Source organism: Heptranchias perlo, chromosome 41 (genome assembly GCF_035084215.1).
Source record: "Heptranchias perlo isolate sHepPer1 chromosome 41, sHepPer1.hap1, whole genome shotgun sequence".
NCBI lineage: Eukaryota > Metazoa > Chordata > Chondrichthyes > Hexanchiformes > Hexanchidae > Heptranchias > Heptranchias perlo.
In genome coordinates, this window is record NC_090365.1 from 6105912 (window position 1) to 6131839 (window position 25928).

The 25928-nt window shown below is 42.4% G+C and overlaps 1 protein-coding gene across 1 annotated transcript in view; it reads left to right on the plus strand.

The window, feature by feature from the left end:
• Positions 1–25698, plus strand: part of LOC137305866 (zinc finger protein 541-like) — a 32866-nt gene extending 7168 nt beyond the window's left edge. Inside the window, exons 3-14 of the mRNA XM_067974801.1 lie at positions 336–463; positions 3361–5254; positions 9893–10162; positions 11635–11980; positions 13295–13358; positions 13886–14028; positions 15190–15293; positions 16583–16658; positions 18445–18533; positions 20594–20746; positions 23083–23267; positions 25428–25698. Coding sequence (XP_067830902.1) covers positions 336–463; positions 3361–5254; positions 9893–10162; positions 11635–11980; positions 13295–13358; positions 13886–14028; positions 15190–15293; positions 16583–16658; positions 18445–18533; positions 20594–20746; positions 23083–23267; positions 25428–25635 — 3660 coding nt within the window. The 3' untranslated portion in view covers positions 25636–25698. The remainder of the gene's footprint in view (positions 1–335; positions 464–3360; positions 5255–9892; positions 10163–11634; positions 11981–13294; positions 13359–13885; positions 14029–15189; positions 15294–16582; positions 16659–18444; positions 18534–20593; positions 20747–23082; positions 23268–25427) is intronic.
• Positions 25699–25928: the final 230 nt, after the last annotated feature.

Sequence of the window (25928 nt, forward strand, 5' to 3'; positions counted from 1 at the left end):
CTGACCTAACATAATGCCCACACTCACACACGAACTCCAACAGGAGTCATTGGATCGTGATCAAAGGCCAGGACCTTGGGCTGATTTTTCAAACCATAGTCCAGAGATGCTAAGGTTAATTTTGTTGCTCCAAACTACCACAACCCTGGCTGAGATCAGATAACTCAGCACAGATCGGGGATGAAGCTTCCTTAGTCTGTAGGGCTCAGATGATGCATTTACCATCTAAGTCATTGGGCAGGGAAGGGGGTATTTTGAACATGTAATTGAATAGGAAGTTACACATTCAGTAATTCATTCAGGTAATTAACTTCTTTCTATATTTTGTTATCCAGGAGTGCAGCCAATGTGGAAAGTCATTCAGCAGTGCCAGTGCCCTGAGCAAACACTACCTGACGCATAGTCATGAACGTCGGCATGTCTGCAGGATCTGCAATAAGGCCTTTAAGAGACAGGACCACTTGTATGTGAACATTATTTAATTCAGGAATTTGAGTTATTTATTTTTGAAACAAAACACACTTCCCTCGTGCACATAGAATGAATCCAAATTCCACAGGCAGCTTCTACACTGGCAGAACCCCACAGGCAGCTTCTACACTGGCAGAACCCCACAGGCAGCTTCTACGCTGGCAGAACCCCACAGGCAGCTTCTAGAATCATAGAAGTTTACAACATGGAAACAGGCCCTTCGGCCCAACATGTCCATGTCGTCCAGTTTATACCACTAAGCTAGTCCCAATTGCCTGCACTTGGCCCATATCCCTCTATACCCATCTTACCCATGTAACTGTCCAAATGCTTTTTAAAAGACAAAATTGTACCCGCCTCTACTACTGCCTCTGGCAGCTCGTTCCAGACACTCACCACCCTTTGAGTGAAAAAATTGCCCCTCTGGACCCTTTTGTATCTCTCCCCTCTCACCTTAAATCTATGTCCCCTCGTTATAGACTCCCCTACCTTTGGGAAAAGATTTTGACTATCTACCTTATCTATGCCCCTCATTATTTTATAGACTTCTATATGATCACCCCTAAACCTCCTACTCTCCAGGGAAAAAAGTCTCAGTCTATCCAACCTCTCCCTATAAGTCAAACCATCAAGTCCCGGTAGCATCCTAGTAAATCTTTTCTGCACTCTTCCTAGTTTAATAATATCCTTTCTATAATAGGGTGACCAGAACTGTACACAGTATTCCAAGTGTGGCCTTACTAATGTCTTGTACAACTTCAACAAGACATCCCAACTCCTGTATTCAATGTTCTGACCAATGAAACCAAGCATGCTGAATGCCTTCTTCACCACCCTATCCACCTGTGACTCCACTTTCAAGGAGCTATGAACCTGTACTCTTAGATCTCTTTGTTCTATAACTCTCCCCAACGCCCTACCATTAACGGAGTAGGTCCTGGCCCGATTCGATCTACCAAAATGCATCACCTCACATTTATCTAAATTAAACTCCATCTGCCATTGATCGGCCCACTGGCCTAATTTATCAAGATCCCGTTGCAATCCTAAATAACCTTCTTCACTGTCCACTATGCCACCAATCTTGGTGTCATCTGCAAACTTACTAACCATGCCTCCTAAATTCTCATCCAAATCATTAATATAAATAACAAATAACAGCGGACCCAGCACTGATCCCTGAGGCACACCGCTGGTCACAGGCCTCCAGTTTGAAAAACAACCCTCTACAACCACCCTCTGTCTTCTGTCGTCAATCCAATTTTGTATCCAATTGGCTACCTCACCTTGGATCCCGTGAGATTTAACCTTATGAGCTTCTACACTGGCAGAACCCCACAGGCAGCTTCTCCACCGGCGTAGCCCCACAGGCAGCTTCTCCACCGGCGTAGCCCCACAGGCAGCTTCTCCACCGGCAGAGCTCCACAGGCAGCTTCTCCACCGGCAGAGCCCCACAGGCAGCTTCTCCACCGGCAGAGCCCCACAGCCATGTGATGAATGACCAGTTAATCTGTATTTATGGGTGCTGGTTGAAGGAGGAATGTTGTCCAGAACAAAAAACACCAGTAGTCTATAAATGGGCTGGTAGTAAAGCTAAAAATAACACACAGATGCTAGATTTAAAAATTCATTCGCCCATACCTGAAGTCCCTCTAATACTAAATGTGAATGTGAATTAACTAAAGTCTGAGGTTGGGTGTAGTAATATGAGGTTGCCTAGAGGAAAATGTTACTGAGGTTGGACTTGTTCCCTTGAAAAGCTTTATGATCGATCAAAGTTAAAGTCGTTGGTGTTAGTGGTAACATTTACTCATAGATTACTTTCTACAATTTATTGTAAAGTATTAGTTTTAAATTATTCGACCATAGGCCAACACACCAAATCCTCAGTGGAGACTAAATAAAATGGCTATTGATTACTTTCTAAACAGAATGATTCCACTGATAGCATTGTTACTCAATCACACAGGAGATTAGCACACAATTTAACCTCTGGAACCTGGTTTGGAATTTAGGTCAGATTGATGGGATCAAAGTGTCCTCCTCACCCTAGTGGCTGCAAAAATTCCACATGAGATATGTTTGGGACTGTCTGATCACAGTTGCTTGTCGGCCAGGCCCATAATTGAAATCAATCTCCTTGATATGACTCCCATCTTCATTCCTCAAGTCCAAGGGTTGCCGACTCAAATGTATCTGGCGTACAACTGGTTTAGCCATCCATCACCAGATCCAGCTGGACCACATCAAGCGATATCTGGATTGCATTCTCCTCTGCTAACACCGCACACTACTCAGCAAAGTTAACCCCCCGGCTTCTTTTCTCCACTACCAACCGTCTGCTTAAAGAGAGTTTCAAATTGAGTTGCGGTAAAGATGGGCACGGATTTGGGAGGCGAGAAGGACTTTGAAGATGATCGGGAGATGTAGCAGAGAGATCGAGGGTGGGTTATGTGTGGAGGGGGCTGATGACAATGGTTTTGAAAGGGAGTGGGACAGTACTCGGGGAGAGAGAAGCACACACAGTTAGCAAGGGTGTCGGGAAGAGAAGTTGGATGGTCAGTTTGTAAGAATGGGATCAAGGGAGCATCAGGTGGTTCTCAGACAAGTTGAGCTTGGCGAGGGTATGAGGGAAGGTAGAGAAACTAGATGCGGGTTTAGGACTAATTTCAACACTGGATACAAAGAGAAGCAAGTGTATGAATGATTATTTTTCAAGTATCTGCCTAATGATTATTTATGATGCTGACTTAATACTTACAGGTCAGTTGCACGAGGGATAATAATGGGGTGGTAATGTATTGTCTTATTACTTAATGAATGTTAGAAGCAAAATTCTATTAGTAGGTGTACTTAATGAAAGTGTTTTATTCTGCGCTCTCTCCTTAGGTCTGGGCATTTGCTAACACACCAAAAAAATAAACCGTACGTTTGTATGGAGCATGGATGTGACAAAAGCTATTGTGACTCACGATCCTTACGACGCCACTATGAAGTTCAGCATGGCTTATATTGTCAGAGGGAGCCCTTTTCTGACAGCAGCTCTAAAGATCTGGATTCTGCAGAGAGCATGCTGTACCCACAGAGTGGACATACTCAAACCCCTCAGTGTGAAGCGGGAATGGCACAGAGACCTACACCACAAGTTGAGTCTCTTTCTCAAAGATCCTCTCTGCCTAACAGAGAACTGCTGAGGCCCCTAACGAGCAGTATAAGCCAAAAAATACCATGTGAAACTGGAACCAGTGGAAGCAATATTACCTTGCACTATCCCACACAAATCCACGCTACAGCAAGTGTGCTTACCAGCCCAAGCATTTGTTTGTCTGAAAGGTCAGGCACTGTTAGACAAACCAAATATAGCATATTGCAAAGAGAGCATTCTTCTGGTTTGAACTGTAACACCACTGATCCATACAACAGAGTAAACCCTTCTCATTTTTCTGTAACAAACCCCAGTGTCTCTTGTGTAGAAAGTCTAGACTCTTATGTTATGGATTCGGAGATTCCCAGTAGACCGTCACAGCCTGCACAATTTACTTTGGAGTCGTCAAGGCCTGCAAGTTGGCCACAAGCTGTGAGCACAAATCATACATTATCAAGAAACGAAACTATTTCCACGAGGCAACAAACAAGTCAAGATCTTGTGTGGACCAACAACTTGGCAACTTACAGCGGCAGCAAAGGAAGTTATTCTTATATTGTCCCCAATTCCCAGCCATCTGAAGAGGTTTCTGCCACTTTTTCAAGTGGTGCTTTGCATAAGCTTGACTCATTTGCCCAGGCCTTCACAAGACAGAATTTGGATATTCAGTCAAATCCCTCTGTTGCAAAGACCCAGGGTGAAAATTCAGCAGTGTCTGAATTTGATGCTTGTGGAAATGTCTTCAGACAGCTTTTGAGCTACAAAGCTAATTTAAACCAGTGGCAAGCCTTTCCTGAACAGAAACGTCAAATACTGCAGGAACAATACTCTCTGCACCAGCAACATCAACAACAGATAGCAACTTCACTCTTTACACAGGTCTACATGGGAGATCAGGAGGCCTCCCCAATGCAGAACCAAGACCAATTTCAAAACCATATGCTCCAGCTGATCTCTGATACCCAATACAATCTGTCTCAATCCCAAAATTCGGTAAGTCAATCACAAGTAATAGTTACCCAATCCCAGCATCTACTTTCCCAGAAAATTCCATCCCAGATCCAGAATAATGGATCCCAATCGCATCAGCCCTCAGAATTAGGGCAAGATTTCCAGCATTCCTTGAGACAGGAAACTTCTCCATTTTTACAATTTCAAACCACAAAACAGTGCCAACTCTCCAAGAACATCCTCCCTTGCTATCCACAACAGACAAAAAGTACAGAGCAGCAGACAGGAACTGGTTTGCAGCCCCCAGAAAGGGGTATTTCAGAATGTCACAAGAAATCCAAGAAGAGTCCATTCAAGGCACAACATCCTCCTCAGTCAGTGTGTGAAGAAGAGGTTGTTCAGAATCAGCTTCAGTCACAGTCAGAGCAGTTGGAGGGTTGGTCACTTCCACCCTGTAACAACAAGCGAGGCAGAATCTCTAATAAAGATGTGTGTATAAAGCAATACACTGTTGCAGGTAAATCCAGTAAGAGTGTGTCAGTCTCTCGAAAGGAGCGACAGAAGTTAGATCCCAATTGCACTGCTCCTCCTAGTCAGGTGGCTATGAACTCCTTTTCTGTTCAGAATTCTTTAACGAGGAGTATGGAAGACTGCCTTCAGAAAGCACCTTTTCATGATAGTGTCCAGGTAATTAACTTAATTTCTCCTCGGGCTTTCCTTTTTTTTTCTCCCCATCTCTCCTGAAGGCACTGACTCTTAAAAGAGTACAGTTCTACAGGTAGCAGCAGCCCTCCAGTACCTTGTCCGACTATTCCATTTTCCATACATAAGCCTAGACCAAATGTTGGTAGGCAGTTTGACTGTGGGAACATTACAGTCAAGCCTGATCCTGCCTTCAACCTACATCCTCATGTTGCAGCAGAAGCAGGAACCTTGGCTAATATTTCTGCTCCCTAGCCCAGGACACAGGCCAATTATGGTGCTCCAACTATAGCCCCAGATGAGAGCAATTAATGCAGCACAGAGTGGGAATTGAACCTGGGATCTTCTGATGTGTGTGGCTTGGTACCGTACCGAGCAATGCATGTACCCACATGGCCATTGAGGGAGCTTTCTTGGGCTGACATTTGTTGCTCTGGTAGCTGTCAGCCAGTGGAAAATATGGGTTGAAATTCCATATGGGCATGTTGCCATCATGAGTACTTCTACACTACCAGTGCACTGAGGAAGTCCCATGGCTTTTCCACTGTCCCCTCATTTACATAGTGCTAGTGTGCTCCCAGTGCAATATTTATCCTCTGTTGGGAGTACAGAGGCCAGGGAGTGGGATTTCTTGGGTGGGAGCATAAATATGCAGGTGCAGCTCCTCAAAGTGGCACTTGCACTTCTTGTTGGTGGTAAAGTTGGAAATAGGACATTTCCTGTTGTGTTTTGTGCTGAGATGAGGCAGGATCTGTATTGTCCAGGGAGCAGGGAGGACAGCATATGTCAGGTGAAGTGTCTTTAATGGCAGCGATGCAGCAGTACAGTTAAAAACAAACAAAATGGGACAAATTAATCCAATCCAGAAAAACAAGCAATAGTGCACTGCCGGGAAAAAAAAGCCAAAAAATAAGGACTAATCTCCCCAAAGGTGTAGGATGGGCAGTTTTAAAACTATTTCTGGTGGCTGGGCGCCTGCAGGAGTGTACTTTGCTCCAGCTTTTAAAGGCGCACAGCACTGATCTACCAGTGGGGCAACGCATCGGAAATTCCGGAGCAGCAAGGATGGCGAACCCCCAAACGAGCAGCTTAATGAGGCTTCCGGCACGGAGCAGCTCAAGCCTCCTATGGCTCCAGCTCGTGCCTGTGGGAAAATGCAGGGCAAGCAAAGTCTAGCACATGGAGCCAAACCTGCTCCTTGCATCCAGACCACAAGAGTTGAATTTCAGTCCTTTCGTTTTGACCAAGCTGTGATGTTTTTTTTGTAATATCTTCATGTGATCCATTCTGTGAAAGATAGGATTAGTGGAAACCAACACCCAGGCCATCCTAACAGGGCATGAGGTGATTAACTTATGATTTTCCCTCCCTTTTGGCTTCCCTACATCTGAGAGCAGAAACTGACCATATAGAGGCATCATCAGAGCAAACCCATAGTGTGTTCCTGTTGGGCATAAATTATTAGAGCTCAGCCAGTTTTTTTTAAACCACAAGTGTTGTATGTATTTTGTATCAATAATTTTGAAACTTTTCTGTGCGGGGAGCCCCTGGAAATACTGACATGCTCCTGGGGAACTCCCTGCAAATTTTGCTACGCTCTTGCACTGCCCTAAATTCCAAAAGACTCAGCTGCCTGAAGCAAAACAATGCAAGGGACAATGTGCTACAAAATCAACAATTACAGAAAGACAGGAAATACAGAATTCTCAAGACATTGCCTGGAGTATGCAGCATGCTTGGCCCCAGATGGACAAAAATCTGATAATCTCAGGTCTCTTAGGGATCACAAGCCCTAACTTGAAAACTTATATTTTATATTATAGAATAAAAAGTACTGAACAGCACTTTAGGTTCAGCGACATAAACCCCTTGTTTAATGTTTTTCGATTCTATGTCCTGTGAAGTCCTCGATCTGAAACATTTCAGCCAGTAAAGATCTTGCAAAGTTTTGTTGTCCTTTATGTAATGAGCTTTGACTTTTCAGGGTGAAGATATTTACAGCCTTTCCAGCATGCCACAAGAGGGAGATGGATCTTCACCAGTGTTGTGGTATGAGATTTTCATTTGTAAAAATATGTAGAGTGGATCATATCTCCTTCTGCTGTTACTTCATTTGATTTGGTGTGTGGGGCATAGGGCAGCACACAAGCATTCAAGTGTTGTGTGCCATCGAGTAGTGGGATCCAAATTTCTGTCTCTGGATCCCTGAACAGTGAGTTGTTAATTTCAGTACTGCCACTGTGGTGGTTTTGAGTAAAGGGCAGTCGGTTCTCCATAGGGCACTCTCTCATTCTATCTAGTATCTCGTCAGAGACCTGAGAGCAGACCACCATCCTATCCTCTAGCCAGAAATAGTATGTGGTGGGGATGGAACATGAGGGAAAGCAGAGGAAAAGAATAATAAGAATATAGTAATAAAAAGATTAATGATGTGGTGTGACATCAGAGCGCCAATTTTCCTTTACTATCGCTATCTGGGGCAATTTGGGCAGAGTGCACCCCAAATGAACGCTACTAATACCAAGACCTTAGCGCCTAAACCTCGTCTTCGGCTTAATTTAAATAATGCTGGCGCATGTGGAGGCACATTATTTGGTCCAAGCTCATGGCATGGAGGGAGTCCAGGTACTTCTGGGCCGTAAAGGTAGCAGCAACATTAAAGGGGCTGGTGCAAGAAGATCCCCAGGCCCATTCTGCTTTGTCCTAATCCTAACAACTTGTAGTTATTTTAGAAGACTGAGATGAAGGATAATAAAGCATAGATTTATCATTTGACTGATTGTGTTTTGAAAATACTAGCATGTGATTAAAATATAACTGTAAAATAATTTTCCCCAGATACACTTTCCCAGAAGCAGCTGTGCAATTCACGATTTTATGGCACTGAAATAATGAAGGCGTCTAAATGTAGCCCAGGATGCAGTAGTGCCAGATTTTATGCGGGCAGTTTGCCCTGACGGCATTAGATAAAATCTGATTGTAGACCCAATTGACACCCATCAGCATGTAAATTACATGGCTGTACCCTCTTCAAGCACACTCAGGTGTGGACACCAGAAAAGCCACAGAGGAAGCTCAGGGGCAATGTTACTCAGATGCACAACAGGGGAAAGGGATTAGAGCTCAATTTTCTTTTGTCTTCCTTTTCTTGACTTGCATTATATAGCAAATTTCTCAAACAACTCATAGTATTTATATAAAATGAATTCCTTTGAAGCAATGTTATTATGTTGGCACACATGGCAGCCATTTTGCACAAATTCCCATAATTGACTAATTGAGTCATCTGTTTTAATTTTATAGATTAATTTATTATTTGGCAATGAGTTTGGGTAATTATTATAAGTTCTCTTTCTCTCTCTCTCTCTGGCTGTGTGGGTGGTCTTCAGGACAGATTTTACTCTATGCCCAATACCTGAGTTTACTTGAAGTGTGCAGCTGACCAATTAGCAACTGAATGAGAAAGATAGCTTTAATATTTGAGGTTTAATCCTTCATCAGAGCTAGCTGTTCCTTGTTTACAGCTAAACCCAAAACGTTAGCCCTTTTCTTCACATGCTGTGCATTTCAAACATTGTATTTAAGGTTTCCAGCATTAAGTTTTCCTTTTTCCTTGATTTTACCTTATCTGCAATCCACAGCAGGGACTTAGTGAGTAGCAGCACTTCCCAAAATTTGGAAGAAAATGGAGAAAATTTCAGGTGCGAGAGGTGTCATGGTGTTTTCCATTTTCTAAAGGGACTAAACTGCCACAATTGTCCACGAGAAGGAATGGGAAAACAGCATTCATTGGAAGATGGCGTTAAATCACAGAAGGTTAGGAAACTTATATACATTCCACCTTGGAAAGTTAGGACAAAGCAAATTACCCTCGGAGTGCATGAACGATGCTGTAGGTATAAACTGAAGCTTACGAAGTTCCTTTTGGTTTTAGAAGAGTGCAGCTGCAGCTGTGATTGTGTCGCAGAATTGCTTTTGAGTAAGAAACAGCTCAGGTCAATCGTTTCATTGTTGTTTGGTCAGGAAGCTTAACAGATTGATATGGTAGCCTAACAGTTATGGTACTGGACTAGAAGCCCAGATGATTGTGAGTTCAAATCTCACAATGGGAAGTTATGAAATTAGGTACTAGGAAAAATGACCAATTGTCACAAAAACCCAACTAGTTCACTGACCCTGTCTTCTTTGCCCCCCTGTACAAGGGGACTAATCTGGTTTCTGTTGCTATTTCCTCCATGGTTTGGACCCACCAGTTAAGGTGGAAACTCGATGGAACTCCTGAGGAATTTCAGCCCCTTAATATATTAATTAATTGAAATATATTTATATATGTATATATAGATAGAGGATCATATCAGTGGATTTTATTTTATCAATTTGAACCATTACAACAGGCTGTTTGTAAGTAATCTTAACAAATACTATTTTGTCATTGCTGGAACATAAGAACTAGGAGCAGGAGTAGGCCATGTGGCCCTTCGAGCCTGTTGCGCCATTCAGTCAGATTATGGCTGATCTTCAACCTTAACTCCACTTTCCTGCCCGATCCCCATATCCCTTGATTCCCCTAGAGTCCAAAAATCTATCGATCTCAGGAAGTAACCGTTACTATTCTAACTTTAGGTGACTGATAATGGAATTGAGAAAATGGAGCATGGTGGATTGTTTTTTCAATATCTCGAGGATAAACTCAGTGCTCTTCTACTAAAGAAGCCATTAGAGGAAAGTGTGGTGATGCCTTTGGTGATCCCTGTTTCTGTACCTGTAAAATCTGCTGGTGCCACAAAAGATAGCAAAGCTGGGAAATCTGAAAATTCACCGATTACACCAAGGAAGCTGGTCACAACAAGACTGACTGATTTAGTAGTGTCCTCAAATGACAACTCTGCCCAGGTAAGAATGCTCCTGTAAATGTAACTGTGATACAGTACAGTCATCACACAAATAGATGACAGATTTGAGTGTCAACCAGGCCGCAAGTAGCTTGAAGTGAAAACAAGATGCTAGAAACAAGCAACAGGCAAGTCAACATCTGAGATTGAAAGATAGGTCTATGTTTCAGATGGGACCTTTCATTAGAGCTGATGAGGAAATTTCTGCTTTTATTTCGGATTTCCAGGATTTGTGGCTGTTCTTTATTATCTCTGAGTAACTTGAGCCTGTGCCCAATGCAGTGTGTAAAAACAAGTGTTTCATTCACTGTATTAGCCACAATCTTTTTTTCTGACAAGCCTAGAAATTATGTTGTGCAGCGTTAATGTTTGCATGCTGACATCACACAGCATCATTTCTAGGTCCCTCTGTGATTATGGGATTAGTGAATTTACCCTTATGTACCACTAAAATAAAAACATATTAAGCATATTTCAACCAGTCTTTTTATATAGTGTTTGAAAGTTCAAAGTTTTAAGGAAGGAATTCTCCACCCTCCACCCCAGCCTTTTGGTGTAATTGGGTATGAAATTCGTCTATTGGGGAAAAATAAATTGTGCTGAGTGTGAAACAGGCGGTCGATTCGCTATTGCCCGTTTTGCGCTGCCGTGATGAATTCCATCCCTGTTGTGTCTTTAGTGTTTGCTGTTAACAAGGCCGACTTTATCCTTTTTCCTTACATACTGGAGCCTTTCTTTATTTGGATTTTTGGAAACCATAACAATGCATTAAGCACATAGATGTAATATTACAAAAATCAAAAGATTAAGTTACCTGAATATTTATGGCTGTTTATATAGTGAAGTAAAGTGCCCTTCATTTTCCCTGATTTTTAAGTCTACTGGCTATTAGGCTGGGAGAGTTAGGGTACTAGAGGGACAAGCTTTAAGAGCTGATTGGCTATTTCTCGCCATTGAACTTTCTTAATGTTCTTAAGTTGGGTAGAAAACTGGAGGAGGGCAAACAGTAAATTTTGCATCCAAGATGCAGGACCAATATAATTTTTTTCTAGCCCTGTAGAACTACTTGAAAGAAAGAACTTTTTATTTGTATAGTGCCTTTAACATCCAAGGGATGTCCCAGAGCACTTAACAGCCAAAGTGGTAGTTTTGAAGTGTAGCCACTGTTGTAATGTGGGGAAGCATGGCAGCCAATTCATGCTTAGCAAGGTCCCACAAACTGCAGTGAGATAAATCATCAGGTGATCGGTTTCTGGTGGTCTTGGTTGAGGGACAAATTTTGGCCAGGACACTGGGAGAACCCCCTTACTCTTCTTCAAATAGTGCCATAGAATCTTTTAGACAAGGCTACAGTTTAATGTCTCAACCGAAAGATAATAATGCAGCACTCCCTCAGTACTGCAATAAAATGTATATTACTTTGGAGATTTATATTTTGAAATGCCTATTACTTTGGAGGTTTATAATTTGCAGGTCACTGAAACTGACAAACAAGCAAACGTGAACTGTAGAGGCCATTCCAAAAAACAACGAAGGAAAAGATCTCGTCCAGAACCCCTGTTTATCCCATCCCCATCATCAAATCAGACTGGGGTGCTGCCAGGAATGGTGTTGTACCAGAGCCATATGCGTTCCCCTGTTTGCTTAGCCGATCATCTTCTAGAGAAGAACTTTCAACCTCCCCCATACACGCCTCCCCCGATGCTCAGTCCCATCCGTCATGGCTCAGGGCTTTACTTTAACAGGATCTGTTCTTTGCCAGGGAGCAAGGCACCGCACAACACATACACTCCTAAAGGAATCCTGGGCAGTGTTGTAGGTAAACTGATTTTTACTGCTTTACTAATTTTGTCCTTACAAAAGTCTTAAACTTGTGTTCCAGCCGGTTAAATTGCACTGCTTAAGATTTTGTACAAAATTAATTTCTACTATTTTGACACAGTCGTTAACTCATTTAATATGAATGATGATGGTGTTAAAATAAAAGGTTCAATGACCACATTAAAATGAGGAACAAAGGAATTTTACGTGAATATGTTTTTTTTATTCGTTCATGGAATGTGGATGTCTAGCAGTATCTACTAGAGGAAGTTAAATCCCTGGGTGGTTATTCTTGAGGCCTAGCCAGAGATAATAGGAAACCATTTAGAAAAAGCAGGAGTCCAAAATGTTACCCTTGTAAATTTACACTTTTTTAAGGTATATTTTACAAATGTTGATTGAGGGATATCAGTACTGGGGAATGGAGCACTTTTCCACTTCTGGCATCCATCGTCAGAATTAACACTCCAGGTCAGGTATAGCACGGGTTAGATACAGGGTACGTACATACAGTGCCCTCTATTCTGCCTCTCAAAAATGTATCTTTACCTGAACATTAGAAGAGCACATTCTACTGCACTAGTGGGACATTACCGTTATCCCAAACCATCATCCTTAATTTCTGAGTACAATTTTGTGTTCATTAATGACAGATCACAAGCAGTTTTGTGCCATGTGGTCTCACTAACTTGGTACTGGGTTGAGACTAGAGTGAGTCTGAACATTGATTCTTTTCCCTCTGGGATCTGGATCTGATTCCCTTCAGTCTGAGCTGGATAAGAATCTTTCTGCTAACTAAATGTCCTAAATTAAATTAGTTTTTGCAGGCTTGCTCCAATTCCTACTGGGCTTGGCCCAATATAAAACTGCCACAATTCAACACTAAATTGGCAGTTTCACTCAAAGAGGCCATATGATGGATATTGTGGGAAATTAAAAAATGTCACACTGGTATGGGTTTAGGGGCATCTAATGAGTTTGGGGTTAAGGCATTTTTTTGGGGCAGGTTGGAGGGAACTTTACTCTGCATCAACTCCGTGCTGTATCTGACCTCAAGGAGCTTAATTCTGATACAGGATGCCCAAAATGGAAAAGTGTTCCATTCGCCAGTGCTAATATCCTTCAACTTAATGAACATAAAAATCCACACACAAAAACATTTTTAAAAATTATCTTCTTGCGGCAAACAATTAAGGTAATTTGATCAGACACATTGTTGGATATCAGAAACGAGAGTGCACTGTACTGTTGAATTTCTTTGTGTGTAGGAGTAAACTTTCTATGATTCTTTATATAGTTCTGTCCTTTCCAGATGGTGTAGATGGCGTTTGTGGTATCTCTGTGGTTAAAGATGACTCTGTAGTCACCATAGAACCGTAAGTTATTTATACAATTTCAGTCTATTATCAGCATTGACCTTTTTTCAATTTGTTCCTTTGGAGTGAGGACATTTATTATGTTAGAGTCATCATCAGTAGACTGGGTGCAAAATTGGCTAGGGTTCCTACTTCCTGTTGTTGATTACATTGCATTGAGTTTTGCTGAAAAATGTGAATATGTGGATTACGGGTAAGGTGGGATCAAGCACGGGTGTGATTCACCCTCGCCCACCTACCAGGCAAATAGATTGCTAACACGTGCTGTGCTAGCTTACTCACGAAGAATTGCCAACTGGTGATAGAGAAAAAAAATATACTGCCTTCCAAAGGGTAGACAAGCGATGACCATAGTAACATGTCCTTAGATTTCCCCTTCCCTTGTATCTCCTCATAGGCAAGCCAGTTGAGATTAAGAACTTTGTGTATGAAGGATTGTGAGTTCTGCATTCTCAGAAATTGGACTTTTCAATATCCTGTGTTCCCACATATTTGTCATAACTCCTGTGCATTATATGTAACTTTAGGCACATTAATATTGGGACACGGTTTCAGGCAGAAATTCCATTACTGCAAGACAAGTCACTGGTTGATGACAGTGTGCACCAAGCAGATCTAGTATGGAAACCTTGGGATGACATTGAAACCAATAAAGTCACTCAGTCGAGAGGTGAGTTTGTTTTCCAGGTTTTTTTGTTTTGGAAAATTATTGCGCAAAGATGTGTTTTTTTGTTATTTAAGCAACATCGAGTGAGTGGAGGCCAAAGTCCTGGAGTCATTCAAGAAGTAGTTAGATGCTGTGGTCATGGTTTTTTGTGGAAGGGTGATTTAGATGGGCTGACCACCCCTATCTCAACTGTAGTTTGTGATATCAGTGCTGGATGTAATTAGATTACTTGGTGCAAAATATGAAAATACTTCAGGCTATTAATTGTATGATTTATATCAATTAGTGTTAATTGTATTCAGGTGGTGGGTATCAATTGGGGACTCCCTTCTATCCTTTTTTATAGGAGAGCTTATCTAGGGTGTGAGTGTGTGTGAAAGGGGAATCTCTGAATAGAGGCTTAGAAGCAACTGAAGACCAGGCTGTAGTATTCTAGCCTTCACCACATGGCTATCCAATTCAACACCGGCCCCGAAATGCTTCATTTTAGAGAGTGCAAATTTCTGATCTTGATCTATAAATTATTATTTTGTAAATAAGTGTGCTTTTAAAGAGCCCATTAACAAACAGGTCACAAGTGTGTCAGAATTTAATAAATTGCAAATTGGTTAATTTATGCCAAGGAACATCTTGGTGGAATTTTCCTTTCATTTGTAATCTATGAGAGAAAATCCCACTGTCTAATTGTAACAAGAAAAGAGAATGTGATGTTCGGAAATCTTCTTCTAGAATTTTTCTTCCATTTTATCGTCTTCCCAGAGTTGCTACCTGTCTGGTTTAGGACTTGGAAGTCTGGTTTTTGAGTGGCCCCAGAAGTCTTTTTTTAAAATAGAATTTAATTTTCCCCACCTATTCTTGGATCTTATAAACTATTGGCAATTTTTAAAATCATGTTTTCTGGTTTTTAATGGCAACTTCTGTAATATTGAAGCAACTTCCAGCGTCAGGGAGGGAAGAAATCAATCAGAGTTCCTGCTCCTGATCACCATTCAGTGATCCTTGCTGGAAAGTTTATATGTATTTGTGGATGTTGGAGTTGACACCTTTTGGTAGAAAATGGGAGTATATGGGGGGAGGGGGGGAACACAAACCATGCTACTGCAATTTACTATAAAACGTACAGTTCCTTATGATGACCCTTTTCTGTTACTTATTTTCCTACAGTGACGGACCTGTTGAACTTAGCTTGTTCTAGTGTGCTGCCAGGAGGAGGTACCAATCTGGAACTAGCTCTACATTGCCTACATGACACTCAGGGTGACATTTTGGTAACTGGTCATGTTGTTTTGTCCTTGTTCTAAACTTTCATAATTAGAGTTTTGTTGCATTCCTTGCTCTGCATCATCTAAATTCAGCACCTTTAACCTGCTTAAAACCTTATTTGAATAGGCAGTGGAATTTTTTTAAATTTCAAAATACACTTTATTTCGTAAAATTTAAGGATACACAAAGTTCAATGTAAATATCACAATTAGAGTTCAAAACAATACAATCGTACACACTACGATCCCATTATCACAATTCAAAAAGCAGTCCATATCTTCTGATATATGCTGTACAATACAACGGTGGGATGGCCTTACACGGTGGCCTTTCCCCATAGAGCCTTTGCGTAGGCCGCACCTCACTTCAGTGCGTCCCGCAGCACGTAGGATTTTTTTAATATTTCAAAAACTGGGAGTGGCAGGCAGAGGATTGAAACACATTGGAGCTGATAATATGGCCCAAGTGCTATTCTGTGGTGCCAGGATTGCTGCCCTTTAGTCACTATGGGCACCTTCACACAAATAACCTGACCTTGCCTGATAATGCAGGGTCAGTTCAGCTTCATTGCCCATTCCAATGGGCGCTTTGCAGTTGGAGTACTGCTCAGGTGCTCCAGTCGCATTACGAGGTGCCGTAATTTAAAGGTTTTTTGCAGCTTGTGCGCAGACTCCTAGTGCTCCAGTTGCTGGCCAGCCAGTTGCTTTGGACCTGCTGACATCATTGGGCGCAATGTAGTTCTCAGGCCCCTAATGCATTAGCGGCTGTATTGCCTTCTGTTCAAGCCCTCAGTGCGGTGGCTGAATGCACACTTAATGATGCCTCCGTGTCCCCGGAGTGCTCCCCTGACTCCACATAGTCCCGATCGCTCACCACCCCCCATCCACTTCAACCCTCCTCCTGGTCTCAGGCCTCTTGGTTGGGGCGTGCGCTGCTTGCGCAAGCGCCAAGTCTGAGCCAAAAAGGGGCCTAGCCTCTACCCCCATGTGCTTAAAATAGCAAGTCACCACTGCCATCCCTGTAAAAACAACCCCACGCTCCAAGCATTGCACAGCAAAATTTGTGGATTTAGCAGAACCCAGTTGCATTTAGTAATTACAGCAGGAAATTGCACTGTGTAATATTATCATAAAAATGCTTATGGTGTTCGTATCAAATTTCTTCATCTGGAATTTTAAGATGCATTAACCTTCTTAAAATAGCACCAGAGGAATTTGATACAATTGCGTTAATACTGCACTGCACAATTTCCTGGTTCATGTTATTTCCAGTTCCTTTTAATTTTTTTTTACAGGCTGCGCTGGATACATTATTAATGAAAGGTGCGAGGCGAGACCCTTCTCACCCCCTGGGAGATTACCACTATATCGGTAAGAGCAAAGCCACTTACACGGAAGATAGATTGAACATTCAGGTGGTTCAGGGCTGTAATGGTTCAGCATTGAGCTCACAGCCAGAGGGTCATACCCTTGGCTTATATCTAAACCAACCTGATCTTAATTGGGTTTAGTTTGCAGTCAGCTAGAATGCTAGATGATAAGGGAAAGAACTCAAAACTTTGGCTTCAAAAATTCTGTGTCAGTTGATGCCTTTAATAAGGAACTGGATCAGTTCCTGTTGGGAGAGGGGATGAATGTATAAAGCTATTAGCAGATCTTTTTGATCTGCATGAGAGTAGGAAGAGAGTCCATGCATGGACTGGAAGGATTGGCTGAATGTTCTTTTCTCATTCCAAGCTTTCTTATGTTCGGCTCTACATGGTCCAAACCTGGACTTTTTATCTCCCTCTACGTTGTTATTAATTGAATGGTAAGAATTTCAAATATTGGAAACTGGCCCTTTTTATTTCTAGTGTGAACTATTTAAATGTTGGATGCAAGAATAATTCATCCAACAATAAAATATCATGGCTAATCAAATTTAATAGGGCTCAATGTTTTTCACTTTTCTCCCTTACCCCTCTTCTCCATGTTGGAGTATGGTTCACAGGTGCCAGGCATCTGGTATCTCACCTGAGTGGTCATCCTGCATGCATGTGCCTTCTTAGTGTTGGCAGGCTGTTGAACTCTGATAGTCAAGCTGCTGAGTCCTGTCCTCATTCAACATTCACATACACATGTGCTTTCCAACTGAAGTCATTGGATAGCCAGGGCAGGGACCCCAGCTGATTTCCCCCCCCACCGCCCCCCCTGCTAACTACCACCCAGACTGAAGTCAGAGAATTCAGAACAAATCAAGCCTCAAACCTGAGACTTTCATGGGTGTTTAATTTGCCACTCAGTGCATTGACCCACTGAGCCATCTATTTTATAAAGGAGAGGATTAGAGCAGAAATAAGTACGGTATTATATGGTGACAAAACAATAAGCATCCTGTTTTATTTTACAGAAGAGACAGTTTCAATCTGAACAGCAGCTCTGCCTTAGAAAACTCCTTTTTTCTAAGCACTTTCTTCCCTCCTCATTTTAGGGCTCACTGTGCCATTCACCAGTCCCTGGTCAAAGCAGCAGACAATTTGATTATGCCACTGTGCTGGAGCTCCATTGCCCTAACACTCCTTGGCTCCCTGTGTTGGAGCTTCATTACCCTATCATTCCATGGCATCCTATGCTGGAGCTCCATTGCCCTGTCATTCCATGGCACCCTGTGCTTTGCCATCATGGCAACTTCTGGAAATCTGAGATTCATGGCAGGCAGCAACAATTGAATGAACCAGCAGACCATACACATTCTTTGTCTGTTAGGATGAGCTGGACAGCTTGCTTCTGTGCATACCTTGTGGTACATCTGTGTTGCAAGTGATATAGTTTAGTACTGACGTCAGTAGTAATGGCCTGTTACAAAGATTATGTATATGTACTCCATAAACAACAGAAAATGAAAAACTGAATGCAAGAAATCTGCAGTGGAAACATAAAATTATGCAAATAGCAGCAGGTTCAGTCAGCATCTGAACGAGACTCTTTGGTGGAACACTTCATCACATCACAATGATGAAGAGTCTCACTGGAAATTAATGACTTTTCCTCTTTCAGATGCTGACTGACCTGCTGTGAAGCTCCAGTTCCTTCTGTTCCCTTTTCAGACTTGTGACATTTGCAGTTTTCATTTTATCTCTATGCTGTGAATTCTTCAGTGTGTGTCTTTTGAATTTAGGTACTGAGAAGTGGACAGCTGCAGAAAAAAAGATGTTCAATAAAGCAATTTGCCTTCACAACAAGGATTTCTTTCTCATGCAGAAGATGGTAAGAGATAACTAAATAGCAAAGCCACAGTGTATAAATGGCAGTTTAAAGCACCATTCTTTAACTTCTACCAAAATTGACTCTGTACGATATTGAGAATTTTGGGGGTAATTGTCACCTTCACTGCTTGGGCAGTAAACTGGCAAAGCGGATCGACTGCCTGTTACAGAACTCGTTCAATTTTCATTCCCCACACTGTCAGCCTTCTAGGTTTCCTGAGTTACATTGCCATCTTAATCTCAATTAGTACTGAATTTTGGGCAGTCTTGTGGGCTCAGGCCTTCTGTTGAAAGTAATTTCACTTAGGATCAAAGTTTCCTCTCTGTTTACTAATGGTAAAGATCCTATCGTTCTGGACAGGATGAAAACCCAGATCCCAGAAGAGAAAGAACCATGTTCTAACTGAACCAGTTATTCAGTCCCTGGTACTGAAATATTTTTCGGCCAGCACACAAAATTGACACCTTATTACCAGTGTCTGAGCTATTTTTAACAGCATTGTAAAAGTTGCAAGAGTTTAATGGAAGTTGGTGCAGTTAAGACTGTATATTTTGGTTAGAAGCAGGTATTGGCACCAGTGAAAATTGCGATATTGTTCTACCTATAAATGTTTTACACCCAATAAACTAGGGCATGGTTGCACTCTTGGTAAACAGTAATAACACTATAGTTTGATGAAGTAATTTGTGTATTACAAAGTTCTATTTCTACAATTTTAGGTTCTTGGTTCACTATTAGAATTTCCTGCAATTCTCCACAGTTAAGAAGTCACAGTTTGCTGCTACCACCTAGTGACAAAAGAGAAAAAGACTGCAGCTGTTGGATTTAAGTGATGATGTGGAGATGCCGGTGATGGACTGGGGTTAACAATTGTAAACAATTTTACAACACCAAGTTATAGTCCAACGATTTTATTTTTAATCCCACAAGCTTTCGGGGGCTTTCCCCTTCCTCTTTTCCACACTGCCTGAGGAAGGGGAAAGCCCCCGAAAGCTTGTGGGATTAAAAATAAAATCGTTGGACTATAACTTGGTGTTGTAAAATTGTTTACAAGGATTTAAGTGAAGCTGCATACATTCTTTAGATGGTGACTGGTTAAAGAATTACACTTCATTTGTGGAACTTGGGTTTGAATCCAGCCCAAACTGATGGACTGAAATCTCTTCACAAAATAGGCTTGGATGAAGAAGCTCCTTCTGCTTATTTTAGCTTATTCTTCCAATCCAGCCACCTTCCCATTCCAAGATATAGCTGTTTCTTAAATAAATCTTTTCTCCTGGCCATCTCTTTCCACTAGGTGGAAGGAACTTTAATTAAATAAGTTAGGGGCTGGCCTAGTCTAGTTCCTGTGACTGTGAGTTCACAGCTCACACTGGTATTCACCTCAAAGAGGCCATTGCGAGGGCTGGTGTCTGTCATTAGAGGCTGCTAATTTGAGGTTGGAGATACATTTATTTTGGACAGGGGTTGGGGGGGGGGGGGGTGGGGAATGTAGAGGCAGCTTAATTCTACATTTAAGGTTTTAAAACTGGGCGTTTCTGATGGTATTGAGACAAACCAGCAGCGTCTGTCGGGACAGACCGACCGGCGACTGTCGGGACAGACCGGGCGGTGAATGTTGAGGCACACTTACAGAATATCTTTCTTGAAAACTGAGTATTGAGAAACTGCAAGGCCAGAACTCAGACTGTTCAGCCTAAAACCCAATGGGTGGCCACGCTGATGCTGACACTAAGTGCAAGAATATCCCACAACCTGAGGAACTCAAAAAACTTTTATTTTAAAGTAAAATTCATGAGTGATTTAAAAATTGAATGTTAGGAGGCTGTTTTGGTATAGATTACAGGGCTAATTTTACAAATTATCGCTACCATTGGGGGACCTCGCCCTCTGCACATATTGAAAAATCGCAGGGTCTCAGGATCCAAAATGTGCGCAGCACTCCCTTTGTGTGTGTGTGTAGCCCCAGGCAAGACTCTCCACTGGCAGCACACACTTGGAAAATTGGCCCTGACAAGAGAAAAGGATTACTGGATTCATAGGATCTGCTGTTTTTACAGATAAAGCACAAGACCGTGGCACAGTGTGTGGAATATTACTATACCTGGAAGAAACAGTTAAAATTTGAGTGGAAAAGAACACACTTGCTTGAGGAAGAGGAGATAAAACGTGATGCAGACAGTCCCGGAGATGGAAAAGAAATTAAAAAGCTGGTTAGAAATGCTGCTATTTACATTCAGGCTTCTGAGGGGCAACATAAACTTCTTGGATAAAAGCAAAGTGCTGGAAATACACAGCAGGTCTGTCAGAGAAGAGACAGGTTAGCATTTTGGGTGCAGACTTTGTCACACTCAGACGCTAACCCGTCTTTTCTCTGAAAAAGCTGATGGATCTGCTGCATATTTCGAGCATTTTCTGTGTATTTCAGTTTCCAGAATTTGCAGATTTATTAGCTATAGGCTTTTATATATAAAAAAAGGCAATGGTACAACAAGTAGCACATTGGAGCAATGAGATGCGAGTTTTGAATTAGAGCAATGCCTCTGTAGGGAGCCAAGGAGTAAATGTCATGGGCTTCTATACACAGAGTGAGGGATGTTGTGACTGGTCGGCTGCATATCCCATGGTCAGTTACAGTGTGACTTTGGTGGCGGCCTGGAAACAGGTTGCGTTTGTTCCTCCTTGGTCAAGGATGGTGCATGTCACGGAGACGGGAGAACCGTTCTATTAAATTATCTCACGTTACACTATGCAGCTGAAACAAAAACAAAAAAAAATGAAACATATTCTTTCAGAACAGTCTGTGCAGCCTTCCCTTCTGGATTTTAGATGCTATCTGACTCATGCTGGGGTATGGCTTTGCAGGCCGGTATCTCACCCAAGTGGTCATTCTTTATTTATGTGCCTACACAGCAAATATACAAGAAGATGGGTGTGAAATAAACCATCAGGCCATCAGTGATTCTGCCTATCCATTATATGTTGCAACCTTGTGCACTACCCACTCCAACTGCCAGCAATGTTAACTCTTAGGGCAGGGGGAAAAAAGCTGCAATTTCAGGAGAACTTGGGAAATTCCTCCCATAAGGCAAAGTCCAGGAGGCCATGGGTGCCCATGGTGCATCACTAGACGCACTTAATTAACAACCCCCTCCCCCCTCACATCCCAGTATGTCAAATGTCCTTAGGAGCAAATGACTGGAAAAGACTGTTTCTATCCATTGGGCCAGCCCCAAAGATCAGATTTCCTGTCCCGATTTACCTTGTCCCTTTCGGTAGCTGTGCCAAAGATTTATCCCATCACCCTCTTGAAATATATAACATCCTCCCTTTCACTGCCTCCTGGGTAGCCTATTCTACACATTCGCCACCTATGTATACCTTAACTGTTAATTAACCTTTCTCGTCTAAGATGCTGTGTTAATATTGAGCAACTTTCTGGAATCCAGTTTATCTATTCCCGTGACGATCTCAAATACGTCAATAAAATCATCTCTAAGCGCCAGTATAACATGGTGGACATCATAGCTGAGTCCAACTCTGTCTTCATCTGAATTCACACACATGCACACTTCTAGCAGGAGTCATTGGATAGCACTCAGGATTGGGAATCCTGGCTGATTTTTTTCCTTTCCTACCTCAGGGACACTGAGGTCAGTTATAGTTACCCTGCTGCTACCCCAGCTGAGATCAGTGAGCACAGACTGAGAATCAAATCTGGGTCCTTCTGATCAGTGCATCTGAAAACTATAACAGTTTTACCCTTACCCACTAGATACTCACGGAAGCTCTTGAGGCTCTTCAATACTTCTTATGTGACGCTTCTCCATATGCAAGTTGTCACCATCTTTACAAGAGTTCTCCTTAGCAGCGATGATGAAGTTTTACATTTACGGTGTGCATAGGTGCCAGTTTGGCTCAGTTAATTCCACTCGCCTCTGGGTCTGAAAGCTATGTCTTCAAGCCACTATCCAGAGTTTGAACTCATATCCAGGCTGAGACTCCAGTGCTCTTTGAAAGAGCTGTACAGTTAGTTCCAGAGCAGGGGAGTGGAACTAATTGTAAAGCTCTTTCAAAGAGCCGGCACAGGCACGATGGGCTGAATGGCCTCCTTCTGTGCTTTATTGTTCTATGCAGTACTGATGGAGTGCTGCATTGTCAGAACTGCCGTCCTGCCGGTGAGCTGCTAAGCCCAGCGTGCTTCTAGCCTGTTCAAGTGGATGTTAGAAGAGGTAAAGTGCACAAATGGTTTTGATTAACCTACTTTACGCAGAGCATGGTAAAAGTGTGGAAAGGACTACCCAGTGGAGGCAAATAGTGCAAAAACATTAAGAGGGAATTGGAGAGATACTTGAGGGAGCGAGCGATTGAAAGATAATTGTTTCTGGAACCGGCCAGATAGACTGCAGAGTCCTTTCCTGCCCTGTACTGTCCTATGTAAGGAAGTAGTTCTAATAACAGTGTTATCAAACATAATCATTGGTTGTAATATTTTATCAAAAATAACCTGTGGGTAACTATTTTCAGCTAAGCTTTTTTCCCCCCTCAGTTGTTCTTAGCCTCACAGAATATGAGCATTCCTTCCCAGACCACTGCGAACCGGGAAAAGCCAAAGAAGAAAATTGTACGGGCTAAGCACAGCCCTTCTCCATCAGTTCATTGTCAGACGGGAATCCAGGACAAGAATGAGAAAAAATTCACTGTGGGGAATTTCCCTTGTAAAGAATGCACAAAGTAGGTAGAACTGTGTTAAGTGGTGGGGTCTGGGTGAAAGTACAGAGTGATACTGCAATGTTGCTAATAGTTGTGATTTTCTGATCAACCACTGTTAACATGCACAATTAAAGAAATAAATTGCGTTTCTATAGCACCTTTCATGGCCTCAGGATATCCCAATGTGCTTTACAGCTAATGAAGTAGTTTTGAAATGTAGTCATTGTTGTAATGTAGGGAAATACAGCAGCCAATTTGTGCACAGCAAGCTCCCTCAACAGCAATGAGATAATCTTCCTCAAACATCCTTCTTTTCAGCCAAGTACTCATGAGTTTTGGGTCCCACTTTGACTGCAAAGCCATGGGCAGCCTTCTCTTCAGCCTCTGCTCAAGAAGGTAGTATATCATCACCCACTCCTCTGCCCCCTCATGCTCTGTGAATCACTCGGTGCCACTTCTCACTTCCTCCTGTTGTGATGGATTGGCAAGAAATACAAAAAGATGGACAGGAAAAGACCAGCTGATCAATTGAGCCAATCCCAGATAGTCAACAACAATAACTTGCATTTATACAGCGCATTTAACATAAAACGTCCCAAGGCGCGATACAGGAGCTTAATCAGACGAAAATCAGTCGTGATGCAACAAATCATCGTGACACCCCCCCGCCCAGTGTTCCCTCCCACCAGTAGTCGTGAAATCTCCTGGGAGAGGCAAACAAAAACATGAAAAAATCCTAGGCCAATTCAGGGAAAGAAAAGATCTGGGTGTTCAGTTACTAACTTGGCACCGGCAACATGCGCCTGAACTCGCCATCTCCCACAGCAAGAGCACGTGGCCTTGTGAGGAATGAGGTGTTTCAGGTTGGGGATAGCCCCTCTGGTGGCCTGCCTTTCACAGACATTGTGGGCTAATGTTTCCTGCAGCACGAATCAGTAAATTAGGTGAAAACTAGTCGCTGAGTATGTGCCAAGTGATGGATTGGGTTTCGGCTTGGGAGAGCTGCAGTAAGAGATATAGTGGCGTCACCCTGTTGAAGCAGAGGAAGAAGTTTTAGGGTTCTCATGCAAGTAATTGCTGTTAGGGGAGATGGGTAACCATACTGTAAAATGCCGAGTTAATACCCCCTTTAAGCAGAGTGCATTGTTAAGGGCTAGTTATACAGCCGTTACTGCATTACACAAGTCTCTACATTTTGAAGTAATTTAGTCTATGTGAAGCACTTTGAGACTTTTCTGAGACAGGATGAGGTGCTATATACATGTGTGTCTTCATTTTCAATTGAGAGAACTTATGGGTGACCTATACCAACTTAAAACCCTCATGGATGTTCTCCCCTAACGTTCCATCCAATTACGTATATTTTATCCCGACTGGTGACGTGTCAACCAGGATTTACTTGATTTCAGATATCTTAACATGAGTTTGGACTTTAGGAGAAGATGGTAAATACAGTGGCCATGGAGAACAAGGTGCAGAATGGCACTGTTACAACGCTGTGGCTTTCTTGACACAAATTATACTGTTACATGTTTATATAACATGAATATTTTGCAAACTAAATGTTAGGCAGTTGCATTGTCTGTTTGGATACTTCTCAGTGGTAAAATGTTACCAAATTGCACCATTTGAAATAGGTGTACGGTATATATCTAGTAATGCATTGAATTAGAAAGTTTCCTTGCTATAGCGCCTCATTATAATGTGATTTGGTAGGACTCTGAAGTGCTTTTACAATCTATTCTGCCATTGGCTGCACTTAGAAATGTGAACGGCTGGACTCACCTTGGTCCAATAGCACAAGCCTGTGGGTCTTGGCAGCTGCCACTGGATTTGTTCGCGCCCCGTCTGCCAGGCACACGGTGGAGAACAGTGCCATGGTGGGAAAGTAAATGGGCAGAGCAGGATGTGGGTGTAATACCCCTCTCTGTGAAGGATCACTGTGTAAACAGCAACTGGCAGTGGCAAGAAATTTCATACGGTCACATCTGCGCTGCCTTCTTACAACTGTGCTTGACATTATGGGGTCACACAGTTGACTGAAAGAGCTGAGGTTTGTCCACTTCTGTTATCAGCTAAGCTGCTTTTTGGTTTCTTTGAATGTGACCACGATAATTGGCTTACAAGAAGAACCCACTGTGTCTCAGATATTAAACCTTATTATGCGCACGTGTATTTCAGAGTGTTTGACAAAGTGAAAAGTCGAAATGCTCACATGAAATGCCACAGGCAGCAGGAGGAGCAAGAAAGACAGGCAGAGATGAAACGATCGAGGATACGTTTGAAAGTTGAGACAAAGGAAGAACAAGACGAGACTGCTGGACTTCAACCCAAACAACCTGGAGAACATTACCACACCATAAAGATCTTACCAGCGTCTAGTGATTAGCAGAGGTAGATACAAGGCTATGGGGAGAGAGCGGGGCAGTAGTCTGAGTCTTGGATTGCTCTAACAAAGAGCTGGCACAGACACTCAGGGCCGAATACCCTCCTCTGTGCTGTAAATATCTCTGGTTCTAGCTATTTTGAGTTGGTTTGTCTGGGGGGGGGCGAGGGGTGCATTACCGGTCATGACAATACCTTGTACAGTCTAGTCTGCATGCAGCACGAACAAAATCTGGTCTGCACATGCCTCAGATAAAATAATCTCTTTTGAAGGGGGCCCTGAAGTCTGCAGAAAAA